Here is a 14,547-nt window from a genome sequence, read left to right as displayed (position 1 = left end):
CATTATTTAAGTACAGTGACAAAGATGAAAGAGGGCATAGATTAAATTTGGACACCTTTCTGAACTGGTCAAAATGTCTCGAATTACCTTTCTCAATTGTGCATTACACTGATAATGCCAATGCAATTAAGAGTAGGGTATGGATAGATATACATTTATAGGGTAAACTGCTTCTCTTATAGTAAACAACTTTACTAAATGGATCAAAAATAAGTATTACCTGTAAAAAGTAAATAAAATCCAAAAACTAATTTGTCAGAGACTATATGTTTTCCTCTTAAGACTCTCTTTTCTTGTCTCATTGCAATACGTAGAATAAAATGCTGTATATTTTGGCAACTGTCTGTATTGCTTTAATTTTTATGCCAAATATTTTTTTTTTCTGTGTTTTGTTTGGGGTGGGCAGCAGTTGGCATTTTGTTTCTTTTCCTGATCAACAGCAAAATATTTCAGCTAAAGCGATAAATCTAGTGCAGGGTAGATCCCCAGATTTTCAAACTACGACTTTTTTTATGCTTTGCATTCGTTTAGAATAGCTTTAGAATGACAAAGCATCATGGGAGTTGTAGTTTGAAAACATCTGGAACTATGAACTATTCTGGGAATCCCTGTTCTAGATAATGAAAAGTTTTATTGAACAATCTATTTATAAAGTGAAAATAAACTGCAGCACAAGTTCTAATACATGGGAAAATGAGCGGCTCAACATTTATGTTTTTAGAAATGTTTGGCTCCACAGCAGTTTTCCCCTCCCCTCCCCTCTACCTCTTTCTTCCCTTTCTCTTATTCTCTTCTTGGGTTTTTTTGTTGTTGTTGTTTTTCTTCTCCTCCTATTCCTTTTCTCTCTCTTTCAGTTGATATCTGTTCTCTAATGGGAAAACATTTCAGAATTATCTTTGCAGTCATTTACAGTCTTTCTGCCAAATGTGTAGATCCTTTTCATGTGCATACATACTGTTCTTGGGAAAGTTACCAGCAAATGCATAGTTGAATATATGTGTCCCCTTAACATTGGGTATGTCTCCTTCAATAAAACGTTCACAGAAATGGATGCAAGTCTCTGCCCATCCAGCTTGCCACATTGTTTCCCATTGCACCACTCAGTAGAATGCAATTACTGCATTTTGGCTGTGGAAACTTGCAACTGCTTGCATCCACCAATATTTTGCCGCCTGCAAGCTCAGCTGGAAATATACAGACAGATATGCTTAAAAAATAAAGTAGTAATAGGGATTGAATTTTTATTTTATTTTTTCTTCTCTAATCTTTATTTATAGAATTTTTGGAACAAAAATCCAACATTAATGTTTGATATTCAGAAGTACATAACGTGAATGAACAAATAAACTTTTTGTTTCACAGTATTTCATCATATCTAAGTAGTCTCCAGACTCTTTTGAACATTAGCTGTAAATTAACGCTATTTGACGTATGCCATTTTTTTCATTCTGGCAAAAATTTCCCAAACCAATACAATATTGTGTTGCTTCTTCAAGTCCGCTATATTATAACCTTAGCTATTTGACTAAGAATGTGAAATCCACCTTGAATTGTTGACAGCTCACACATTGTGATTATATCTGACAGTAACTTCTTTGTTTTGAATAGCATAGTGAGAGGATGTAAGAAAACAAACTAAAAAAAGAAAAAAAAACACTTAAAAGTACTCCTGCTAGCTAAAATTGTTAATAGAAAATGGAAGAGCAACCAACCACTTTGGGTCTTCTGCAGGGATGGATCAAAAACGGTTTAAAAAGATGTGGCCATCAGGCTAAAAGTAGTTGTTCCGTACTTCTGCCAGTGACTGACGTTATATTGCAGATTGTGCTGCTTTGTCATTTGTGTTCGTTGTTTAGGAGTCTTTGTGGTATAACATTCTAAATTGCTATCTATCTGTCTTTCTTTCAGCTCCATTTAGCAGCCCTGGCTTCTTTAAAAGGTGACATAGTGGAGGTAAACAAACGCCTACAGCAAACGGAGCGGGAGCGGGACAGTCTTGAGAAGAAGCTCGCCAAGTCGCAGGTAGGAAGAATTGTCCTCTTTGTTAGGGAACCATTCCCTTCATTAGTAGTGAAGGAGGCTTGTCCTGCTTAAAATTTTCACGTAATTTCGAACTATTGCTACACATAATTCCTAATCCTGGCTGTCCGCCAAGTTTACATTCACACATAACCGCATTTAAAAGACTTGTGAATGCAATGCTCTTAGGCCTCTATGAACTGAAGTGAGGACACTTTGTAATAAGTATCAATTTAACTCTAATTTATATAAATCTGTGTAATGCATTGATGCATTGATAAACAAAATAAATTCTACAGGTAGTGATGACTAGGTATGCGTCCCACACATAATATTGTATACTTTCAAAACCACGATTGTGACATTAAAAATGACACGCAGCTTTTTCCATCACCGAGTTATAAAATCTTTAAGGAAACTGTCACTTCTCTGAAATTTATACCACTGAATAAATATCACCTACAATTTGTGTTAACCTTTTTTTTTCTCATGAGATGCTCTGTTTTCTTTTACATTTTTATTAAAGATTTAGCAAATTACCTTATATACTCGAGTATAAGCCGACCCGAATATAAGCCGAGGCCCCTAATTTTACCCCCCAAAAATGGGAAAACTTATTAACTTGAGTATAAGACTAGGGTGGAAAATGCAGCAGCTACTGGTAAATTTCTAAATAAAATTAGATCCTAAAAAAATTATATTAATTGAATATTTATTTACAGTGTGTGTATATAATGAATGCAGTGTGTGTATATGAATGCAGTGTGTATGTATGAATGCAGTGTGTGTGTGTATGAGTGCAGTGTGTGTGTGTGTGTGTGTGTGTGTGATGCGTGATGCAGAGTGTGATGCAGAGCCTTGGTGGGGGGTGGGCATTTTTAATATTTTTTTTTATTATTATTTAAAAAAAAAATGTTATATTATTATTTATTTATTTTTATTATTATTTTTTTTTTGTTTTTGTCCCCCCTCCCTGCTTGATACATGGCAGGGAGGGGGGCTCTCCTTCCCTGGTGGTTCAATGGCATTGGCAGTTCAGTGTGGGGTAGGGGGGCTGGCAGCGAGCGCTTACCTCTCCTGCAGCTCCTGTCAGCGCCCTCCTCCTCCGCGCCGGTCCGTGCAGCTCTTCTGTCAGCTCACACTGTAAGTCTCGCGAGAGCCACACTATGACCCCGCGGCTCTCGCAAGACTTACACTGGCTGAGGTGCTGAACGGACCGCCGCGGAGGAGGAGATAGCTGACAGGAGCTGCAGGAGATGTAAGTAACCGCACACAGCCCCCAGTCTGTATTATGGCAATGTAAATTGCCATAATACAGACAGTGACTCGAGTATAAGCCGAGTTGGGGTTTTTCAGCACAAAAAATGTGCTGAAAAACTCGGCTTATACTCGAGTATATACGGTATGTCAGAATCCATTTCAAACAAGGCAAAACCGGGGCAAACATTGCAAATGAAGAGGAGAAATAGAAACACGGTTTCATATGTCCCCTCTCTGTATGTTTTCTTTATGCGGACTACCAGGTGCTACTGACAGTGCTTAGAACAATGATTGACAGGGAGCAAAGATCGAGGCACCCAGTTCCAGAGTAAAGAGATGTAGATTTCTACCTTTCCTTAAATGTTTTACACTTTGTAATTACATATTTGCGAACTTTAGGAGATAAGCAAAAGTAATTACGTGTCTGTTAGTCCACTCGTTGTACAGCGCTATGGAATTTGCTGGCGCGTTATAAATAATAAAATAATAATACACATCATATTAATAATCCTTGGAAGGGTCAGTTTCCCTTTAAAAATGTATCAGTCAATTCTTTGTTTTCGTAATGTTGCTCTTCCCACAGTATATTTTCTTGTCATACAAGATCTTGCTTTAATAATGATGTTGTGCTTCTATTAACATAGTATCACCACCTGTTGATGTTTATCTAGCATAGTCGTCCAGGTGATGTGGGTGGATAACTTCAGAAATCTTTCTGGATTTTTGGAAAAGATTACATTGTTGTGATAAGTTGTGGTGACCAATGACCATAACAGGTTTGTTTGATGAGCTGGATTCCCAACATAAAGCATCCCAATGTTTGTGTTTTATCAGGTAGTATGCATCAGAGAGATCTTCAGGCCCAGGTCTATAAATTATTGCAGGCACTTAGCCTATGATTTATTAACTGTTCTGTCTGTTGTTAATTAACCCTATGTGTTCTCCTATGGCAGTAATCCCCTTCTATTATACGTAACATAATGAGAAACTTTGTATCAAGCCGATTTATAATATGTAGTTGGATGATCAATTAAATAGAGAGACATACGTATATTCTACAGTACAAAGCAGAAGCAGACTACTAATACTATATATAAGAAAAATAGAGCGCTAGTACTAAATGGTTAACTGGCTAGCGTAATAACCAAAAAATATCTAAACAGTATATAAATGGATACCGATACCATAAGTAGATAAGCTGCTAAAACAAAAGAAAATCCCAATTTCTAATAAAAATGCATATATGAAATTTCAGCGCTTAATAGATAATCCCCTTATTTATAATGAGGGTCTTAAAATAAGAAACAGTGGGAAAATTGTATTACACTATAAACCATGTATAAAACTGAAAATAAATAAATAAAAGTACAAATAAAATTTAAAATTTAGAAAATAAAAATAAATATAAAAATGAAAAAATAAAAATAAAATTAAAATTGAAAATCCAACAAATAATAGTCCATAGTGGAAAAATGCCACTATCAGAAATCCAAAGTACGATAAAATAGAGATGTGAATCCTGCACCAAAATCCTAATGTGTAATGGAGAGTAGGGGTCCAGATATACGGAAATACCTTGGATAAAAGGGAAAACAGAAACGGTATATAGTGTAAATCCGTAACACAATTTATTTTGGTATAAAATCCCCCCCTACATAAATACTCTTACACGAAAAAAGAGATACTCATCATATAGCAGACCGCTTCCATGCCCAGTCGTTTGTTTAGATGAAACTGTGATTCCTCCAAGAAGACAGGAACTGCCCGGTGCACTCGGGAAAAATGTCTTTGATGCTGGCAGGAAAACAGCGGACTTGCAGCAAATGCGGCTTGAGTTAGAAGCCGGTAAAGCAGGGAATGCTGCAGATGAAGTCTCGGTAGACACCTGATCAACGCGTTTCGCCCCTTCTACGAGGGCTTTCTCAAGATAGGTGTCTCATGCCTGGCTTGGCAGTTATATACTTTTGCCGGGCAAAAATCATTTAAAATCTTAAAGGTATAGCTTCAAACAAATAAAAACTTTTTCAACCGACATAAACATTTCATATCAATTAAAAGGCTGTGACTTGAGATATACAAATAATTGTACCAATAACTGAGATAGTGATGTCTAAGCATCTTAACACATAAAATCTGAAGTATATCATAGCAACAATTGGAAAAAGTTACAAATGTTGCATCTGTGTGTCGTTTTTCCAATGTAGCAACATCTTAGTAAATATTCCGTATAATGGCAACTTATATATACTTCTTTTCTACTTGAAGGGCCACAATTTGTTGATACTATTAAGGGGCAATAATATGAATATTGTGCCCTAATTGCACCAACACTATAAAGTGTCCTATCAGACATAAAATCAAATGGAAAAAATATATAATATAGTACATACATAAAGTGGAATGAAATAAAATAGAATAATAAAATAAATGTCTTATCCGAGCTTAGACCTAAGTCGTAGTATATGGCAGTGACAGTGACAAATGCAGAGCTGGAATTAATGAATATACTATAGTTATTGGTTTATTACACTCAAAACGTTTTTTAATGATTTTGGTCCCAAAAGGGTTTAGGAGATATACCCCTATTACTGTTGGGGTTTAAATATGGCCTAATAGATACTGTGGTTTATACAACAACTGTCACTGCCAATGTGGGGAGGGGGGGGGGGGGGAATTAATGTTGCTGGGTTCACTGTTATAGGAGGCCAGGCCAAAGTCTGAGGGTGAACTCCAAATCATTCAGCCTGTCCAGGGGGGCTCTCTCTTATTTCAAATTATTTACAGATGTGTCGGTTTGTCCAATAATCTACATTTTCTGGACTCAGATATGCAAGTACTTCTCCTCTTAATATTTTAATTTGTGCTCTTTAACCACTTAAGGACACATGACATGTGTGACATGTCATGACTCCCTTTTATTCCAGAAGTTTGGTCCTTAAGGGGTTAATATACTTCTTTGAAGTACTGTCGCTTCAAATTATAAATTATACTGTATGTTTCACATACTCTGATTGCACATTCCTTAAAGTGACACTATAGTTCTAAATGCGCCGTTTAGGTCTCCAACGCCACGCAGTGATATAGATGCATTTTATCAATTCATTCCTAAGGGGAAACGTTCAGCATCTTCATGCAGTGTGTGGAGACGCTGAACGTCAGTACTGCACATTGTGCAGCACTGACCCAGGATGCACCTTCTGTGGCCCTCTAAGTGACTGTCACTAGAGGTGTTCCTAGGCAGTAATGTAAACACTGCCTTTTCTCTGAAAAGACAGTGTTTATATTATGTACAAACCGGAACAATTAGATTAAGCTGTAGTTGTTCTGGTAACTACAGATTCACGTTAAAGGACAAAGTTTAAAGAATGTCACCTTATCAAGTAGAGTATTAAAAAATGCATTAAATGGAAAAAAAAGTGATATGTTTATGTGATATATTGTTTAGCCACATTTGCATTCATCACTTAGGAATAAGCTGAATAAGCCCCTATCAATTTATTTATGAAACTGTGAACCAGGCTGTATGCTGCTTTCTTCCAAACCTCAAACTACACGTTTGCTTTCTACAGTCGGAGAGAGTGGGGAAGAATATTTGTGTGTGCTGTCTTCTTATGCTGCTTTAATATATTGTCAACAAAAATGGAAGTGCATTTTCTGTTTTGGCATCCCTGCTTCAGGGGGCTGGATTATGGCCTTGATTTAATAAGCTTTCCAAAAGATTCAATACTATTAGAAAAACTTGACAAGTTATTTATCTACAAATATTTAATGGTGACGTCTGAAGATAAATAATTTGAAAGGTTTATCTAACTGTATTGACTCATTTGGAAAGCTTAATAAAGAGACAGATTAGGCACCTTAAGGCACCATAACGACTTCATTAACCTTTTTAAGCCAGTTTTGTGAATTGGGGCTTCTTTGATTGGCTGAGAGCATCAGCTCATCGCTCTCAGCCAATCACAGGCGCCCTTGCCTGGCAGTACTCTGCGCTGCCTGAACCTTACATTTCAGAAACCGGATGCCGCCTAGGGGGAGTTAAGATCTGTGCCGGAGGCAGCTTTGGCATTAAATCATTCAAGAGCGGTTTAACCCCTAGAGGTAAGAGTGTGCCCAGGGACGTTCAAGCACCAACACAACTTAATTTATATGAAATTAGTTAGTTAGTAAGCAGAAATAGACTACAGGTTCAAAGCTTCTCGGGGGAATATAGCCCCTTTCTAGACAGCACGTCTTTGATATCCTGCTTAACCCACTATTTACTACCTGTTTTTTAAGGCGACGCTACATGTTTTTTCTGTTGAGTAACCTATCCGAGGTAGATATCACGTTCCAATGCTATTTCTGTTAAAGCAAGCTTTCATTATTCATTAGCAAGCAGCTATACTATACAGGGTACAAGCATTTTTTATTTTTTTGGGGGGGGCAATTAGCCTCCCTCTTTAGGCAGTAGGTCTTCGATATCTTGTTCATAATTGACTATCTTAAGAAACAGCAGTATACATATAGGACTTTGATGTTCCGGTGTATACACGACTGATACTTTGTTTATGACTTCTATGCCTATAACGAGATATCATTTATAACCTTATATCAGACTAAGTAATTGCTCTATCTTCAAATGATATTACTTAGCCTTATTCCATATAGCGTTCCTAATCCTAACTATTACTAGTAGGCACAGTTCACGCCTCACATAGATTATATGGAGATCTAAAGGAACCTTTAGCTGTATGGTTATAAGGATTAAACTGCTCACTCCTATCTCCCCCACTCTTATTTATTTATTATTTTTTTTTATTAGATGTGTTAGTATCTTTTATAAGTTTCCTTTATTATTCTTCTGGGGAACATATATATACCCTATAATAAAGGTGTTTTTTATTTTTGTCCAGCAAGGGTAGACTAACAGAATCTATCTTGGTGCTCCTGAGCCTATTTGGGCTCGTGACCACCTCCAGTTCTCATATTTTGCTATAAATTCAAAGGGTTAACCCCTACATTAGATTCTGTGGACACACTATAGATCCCATTCATTGGGAATCCTATCACGTTATACTTATTTGCACTGGGCATGTGCCTCAACCAATTTGTGCAATTATGCAGAGTCGTACCTTCACTCAAACAGACTTTTGATGGGGAGACTTTGTACCCCATCTCTCTTCTTCGTACTTATCCAATAGTATTTTCATACCCTGCGATCGTGGTAGGTCTGGACATTTGTGTGTGTGTGTGTGTGTATATATATATATATATATATATATATATAAATAAATTAGTTTTTTCTTCTTTTTACTTGTGTAGTACATCATTTTTCTGAAATGTACTATAAAGAATGGGATTTTGGTTTTGGTGAGCTGATTTTTATAAATACTCAAGGTCCCAAGCAAGTGTAGTGCTGTGTGTTCAACATGTTTCCAAATGAGAGCTTGGGCTGGTGCATGCAATCAGCTGATGAAATCTGCTGTGCAGGTGTACCAATATGTCCTCTTTCTTTTGATGAACTGCATAACTTTACTACTCCAGCTTCCGAATGGCCTTGGGAGAATGAATTACGATGTTGTTTTGGTGCTGCTGAATGAGTAGGCATACCAATGAAAAGGCAGTTAGTGCCAATTATCCTGCTGCTTACAACAAAAAATTATTGCATTCTTGAATCATTCAACTCCTTATTTTTCAAAGAGACCTCTAATGAACAGGTATTAAAATGTCTCAATATTTATTTTTGTTGCCATCAGTCTTTGAACTAAGCTCAACCAATGTCAGCAAGATGTTAGAGTCCTGATAATGCCTGCCTCTGCCTTCCATTGGTTTGTATTGAGGCTGCCTATGGAAAGACCTATTGCACCTCTGCTATGTTGCTAATTAGTTTTGTTTCTCTATTGTTCATCAAATCAGGTGTTCTATAGCACAGTTTCTCAACCTGTGTTATATGTACCCCATGGGATACATGCACCACCAGCAGCAAGAATGCCAGGAGCTGTGCCTAGGGCAGAGTAAGCACCTGCTTACATGGATGGCATGTGCCTACTCTGCCCAAATGTGCTGTGTTGGGAGGGGGGGAATGAAGGAGGGCGGCACATGCCCTGCAGTGATGCCGGTAAACAGAGTTATGACATCACTCCAGCCCTGGCATCACTAAACAGAGGGCGAGGAAGAGCACAAAGATGAAAGCAGGAACACACTGGACTCCAGGAAATGGACCCACTCCAGCTCTCCCAAAGTTAGGGAGCCTGGGTGGATTTAATACAAATATTTTAAAAAATAAATAAATAAATAAATATATATATATATATATAACACACACACACACACACACACAGTGCCTTGCAAAAGTATTCAACCCACCCACCCCCCTTGACTTTTTACCTACCGTATATACTCGAGTATAAGCCGACCCGAATATAAGCCGAGGCCCCTAATTTTATCCCAAAAAACTGGGAAAACTTATTGACTCGAGTATAAGACTAGGGTGGGAAATGCAGCAGCTACTGGTAAATTTCTAAATAAAATTAGATCCTAAAAAAAATATATTAATTGAATATTTATTTACAGTGTGTGTATAATGAATGCAGTGTGTGCGTATGTGTGTGTGTATGAGTGCAGCGTGTGTGTATGAGTGCAGCGTGTGTGTATGAGTGCAGCGTGTGTGTATGAGTGCAGCGTGTGTGTATGAGTGCAGTGTGTGTGTGCATGAATGCAGTGTGTGTGTGTATGAATGCAGTGTGTGTATGCAGTGTGTGCAGGGCCGGTGCAAGGATATTTGCCGCCGTAGGCAAAAAAAACTTTGCCGCCCCCTCCCCCCCCATATGTCCTGACTTCCCCTCCTCCTCCCTCAGTGGTCCTTACCTCCCCACCCCCGTGTTCCTTCACTCCCCCCCCCCCCCCCAGTGGTCCTGACTCACCCCTCCCCTAGTGGTCCTTACCCTCCCCTCCCCTAGTGGTCCTTACTTCCCCCTCCCCTCCCATAGTGGTCCTTATTCCACCCCCTCCCTCTCATAGTGGTCCTTATCCCCCTTCTCCCTCCCATAGTGTTCCTTATCCCCCCCATCCCTCCCATAGTGGTCCATATACCCCCCCCCCCTCCCTCCCATAGTGGTCCTTATACCCCCCCTCCCTCCCATAGTGGTCCTTATCCCACCCCCTCCCATAGTGGTCCTTATACCCCCCTTCCCTCCCATAGTGGTCCTTATACCCCCCTCCCTCCAATAGTGGTCCTTATCCCCCCCTCCCTCCCATAGTGGTCCTTATCCCCCCCCCTCCCTCCCATAGTGGTCCTTATCCTCCCCCTCCCTCCCATAGTGGTCCTTATCCCCCCCTCCCTCCCATAGTGGTCCTTATACCCCCTCCCTCCCATAGCGGTCCTTATACCCCCCCTCCCTCCCATAGCGGTCCTTATACCCCCCCTCCCTCCCATAGCGGTCCTTATACCCCCCCTCCCTCCCATAGCGGTCCTTATACCCCCCTCCCTCCCATAGTGGTCCTTAACCCACCCCCTCCCTCCCATAGTGGTCCTTTTTTGTTATTATTAATTTTTTTTAATTATTATTATTTTTTTATTATTATTTCTTATTTTATTTATATATTTTTTTTTTCGTCCCCCCTCCCTGCTTGATATATGGCAGGGAGGGGGGCTCCTTCCCTGGTGGTCCAGTGTCATTGGCAGTTCAGTGGGGGGGAGAGGGGGGCTGGCAGAGCTGTAACTTACCTGTCCTGCAGCTCCTGTCAGCTCTCTCCTCCTCTGCGCCGTCCGTTCTGCTCTTCTGTCAGCTCCCAGTGTAAATCTCGCGAGAGCCGCGGCTCTCGCGAGATTTACACTGGGAGCTGACCGAGGTGCTGAACGGACGGCGTGGAGGAGGAGAGAGCTGACAGGAGCTGCAGGACAGGTAAGTTACAGCTCTGCCAGCCCCCCTCTCCCCCCAGTCTGTATTATGGCAATGCAAATTGCCATAATACAGACTATGACTCGAGTATAAGCCGAGTTGGGGTTTTTCAGCCCAAAAAATGGGCTGAAAAACTCGGCTTATACTCGAGTATATACGGTATTTTGTTACTTACAGCCTTAAATTCAATGTTTTATTAATTTGAATTCTATGTGATGGATCAGAACACAATAGTCTAAGTTTGTGAAGTGAAATGAGAAAAATATATACATAAAACTATTTTTTAGAAATAGAAAACAGAATATTGTCATGTGCGTATGTATTCACCCCCTTTGTTATGAAGCCCATAAAAAGCTCTGGTGCAACCAATTACCTTCAGAAGTCACATAATTAGTGAAATGATGTCCACCTGTGTGCAATCTAAGTGTCACATGATCTGTCATTACATATACACACCTTTTTTGAAAGGTCCCAGAGGCTGCAACACCTAAGCAAGAGGCACCACTAACCAAACACTGCCACGAAGACCAAGGAACTCTCCAAACAAGTAAGGGACAATGCTGTTGAGAAGTACAAGTCAGGGTTAGGTTATAAAAAATAAAATTAAAAAAATCTTTGATGATCCCCAGGAGCACCATCAAATCTATCATAACCAAATGGAAAGAACATGGCACAACAGCAAACCTGCCAAGAGACGGCCGTCCACCAAAATTCATGGACCGGGCAAGGAGGGAATTAATCAGAGAGGCAACACAAAGACCTACGGTAACCCTGGAGGAGCTGCAGAGTTCCACAGCAGAGACTGGAGTATCTGTACATAGGAGAATAGTGATCTCCCGAACAGTTTGCCGGGAACCGTTCGCCGGCGAACATAGCGTGTTCGCAGTCGCGAACACGCGCCATGTTCGGTCCGCCCCCTATTCGTCATGGAGGAGGGAAGGTCTGCTGCTGATTGGCTGGCATGTGTCTGCTGACTGTGAGGTACAGGGTCAAAGTTTACTCAATGATGACGAATAGGGGGCGGGCCGAACATCGCGCGTGTTCGCGACTGTGGCGAACAGTTCCCGGCGAACTGTTCGGGACACTATAGGACAACAATAAGCCGTACGCTCCATAGAGTTGGGCTTTATGGCAGAGTGGCCAGAAGAAAGCCATTACTTTCAGCAAAAAAACAAAATAGCACGTTTTGAGTTTGCGAAAAGCATGTGGGAGACTCCCAAAATGTATGGAGGAAGATGCTCTGGTCTCATGAGACTAAAATTTTACTTTTTGGTCATCAAAGAAAACACTATTTCTGGCGCAAACCCAACACATCACATGACCCATAGAACACCATCCCCACAGTGAAACATGGTGGTGGCATGTGGGGATGTTTTTCAGCAGCCGGGACTGGGAAACTGGTCAGAGTTGAGGGAAAGATGGATGGTGCTAAATACAGGGATATTCTTGAGAAAAACCTGTTCCACTCTGTGGGTGATTTGAGGCTAGGACGGAGGTTCACCTTCCAGCAGGACAATGACCCCAAACACACTGCTAAAGCAACACTTGAGTGGTTTACAGGGAAACATGTAAATGTGTTGGAATGGCCTAGTCAAAGCCCAGACCTCAATCCAATAGAAAATCTGTTGTCAGACTTAAAGATTGCTGTTCACAAGCGTAAACCATCCAAATTGAAGGAGCTGGAGCAGTTTTGCAAGGAGGAATGGGCAAAAATCCCAGTGGTAAGATGTGGCAAGCTCATAGCGACGTATCCTAAGTGACTTGGAGCTGTGATTGCTGCAAAAGGTGGCTCTACAAAGGGGGATGAATACTTATGCACATTCATGGGCGTAGGAACCCAAAAAAATCTGGGGGGGATAGCATTTTTACTCGCCGGGTATATTCTTATTCCGTAAACTAGGAGTTGTTTATCCCATTGTACAGCGCTACGGAATTTGCAGTCGCTATATAAATGCTTAAATAATAACATTAAAGGGTCACTACAAGGAAGGGGTTTTACTTACCCGTATACAGCGCCAGGATCCTCCTGATTAGAACCACCCCTACCCCTTCCATGCACAAAAGAACCCCCCCTACCCCTTTCACGCATTTTAACCCCCTACCCCTTCCATGCATATTAGTACCCCCCTAACCACTTCCATGCATATTAGTACCCCCTAACCCCTTCCATGCATATTATAACCCACCCTACCTCTTCCATTCATATTAGTACTCCCCTAACCCCTTCCAATAATTTTTCTACCTCCCCCTCCTCCCATCCATATTAGTAGCCCCCCCTAAACCCTTCCAATTATTTTTCTGCCTACCCCTCTCCCCCTATCCTTATTAGTAGCCCCCCTAACCCTTTCCAATTATTTTTCTGCCTACCCCTCTCCCCCTATCCTTATTAGTAGCCCCCCTAACCCTTTCCAATTATTTTTCTGCCATGTTAACTAACGCCAGTGCTGGAGTGCCGCCGTGTTTACATTAAAAAGTCTGCAGGGACAGGCTATAGACACCAGAACCACTACATTATGCTGCAGTGCTTTTGGGGACTATAGTGTTTCTTTAATGTGAGGTTAAATTAGAGATTAGTGCAACAAATAATATGCTAGATAGCCTACTTACAACCAGATGAGGATGATGGTGGGCTCTAGCTGCAGTCTGGCTCCACTGGTCTGGTGTAGAACAGGCTCTCTGGAGGCTGTTTGTAACTGTGGTCCCAAAAATCAATGTTCTGTGAGAACGGGAATCAGCTCCATTTTTTGGGGGCCCTTTACACAGCTCAAGGTCTGGGTCCCAGGGTCCACCTTCACGTTCCACCAATGAGTTTGTTCACAGGGGGTGGAGTGTGTAGGGGATGTCCTGATATGTGTGTAAGGAATGCATTGTGTGAATCTGTGTTTGTATGTGTAAGGGCTGCAAGGTGTGATTCTGTGTATGTACGGGATGCAGTGTGTGCGTCTGTAAGGGGTGCATTGAGTGTGTGTACGGGGTGCATTGAGTGTGTGTAAGGAATGCATTGTGTGTTTCTGTGTGTGTAAGGATTGTGTAAGGATTGCATGATTGTGTGATTGTGTGTGTGCCCCCCCTCCCTCCCTGTTTTTTCTCCCCCCCTCCCTGTTTCTTTCTCCCCCCCCTCCCTCCCTGTTTCTTTCTCCCCCCTGCTCCCTCCCTGTTTCTTTCTCCCCCTACTCCCTCCCTGTTTCTTTCTCCGCCCCTCCCTCCCTGTTTCTTTCTCCCCCCTCTCCCTCCCTGTTTCTTTCTCCCCCCCTCTCCCTCCCTGTTTCTTTCTCCCCCTCCCTGTTTCTTTCTCCCCCCCCTCCCTGTTTCTTTCTCCCCCCCTCCCTCCCTGTTTCTTTCTCCCCCCTCCCTCCCTGTTTCTTTCTCCCCCCTCCCTGTTTCTTTC

At 41.1% G+C, this 14,547-nt stretch overlaps 1 protein-coding gene across 3 annotated transcripts in view; it reads left to right on the top strand.

Annotated features, from left to right (window-relative positions):
• Positions 1-14,547, top strand: part of MCC (MCC regulator of WNT signaling pathway) — a 373,218-nt gene that overhangs the window by 231,712 nt on the left and 126,959 nt on the right. For all 3 annotated transcript variants that reach the window (XM_063454100.1, XM_063454101.1, XM_063454102.1), the window contains one exon: positions 1,909-2,022. In XM_063454100.1, the coding sequence (XP_063310170.1) occupies positions 1,909-2,022 (114 nt within the window). The remainder of the gene's footprint in view (positions 1-1,908; positions 2,023-14,547) is intronic.

The sequence above is a fragment of the Pelobates fuscus genome, chromosome 5 (genome assembly GCF_036172605.1).
Source record: "Pelobates fuscus isolate aPelFus1 chromosome 5, aPelFus1.pri, whole genome shotgun sequence".
In the NCBI taxonomy this organism is placed as follows: Eukaryota; Metazoa; Chordata; class Amphibia; order Anura; family Pelobatidae; genus Pelobates; species Pelobates fuscus.
The sequence above is the reverse complement of the archived record's forward strand: the minus strand, read 5'-3'. Positions and strand labels throughout refer to the sequence as shown.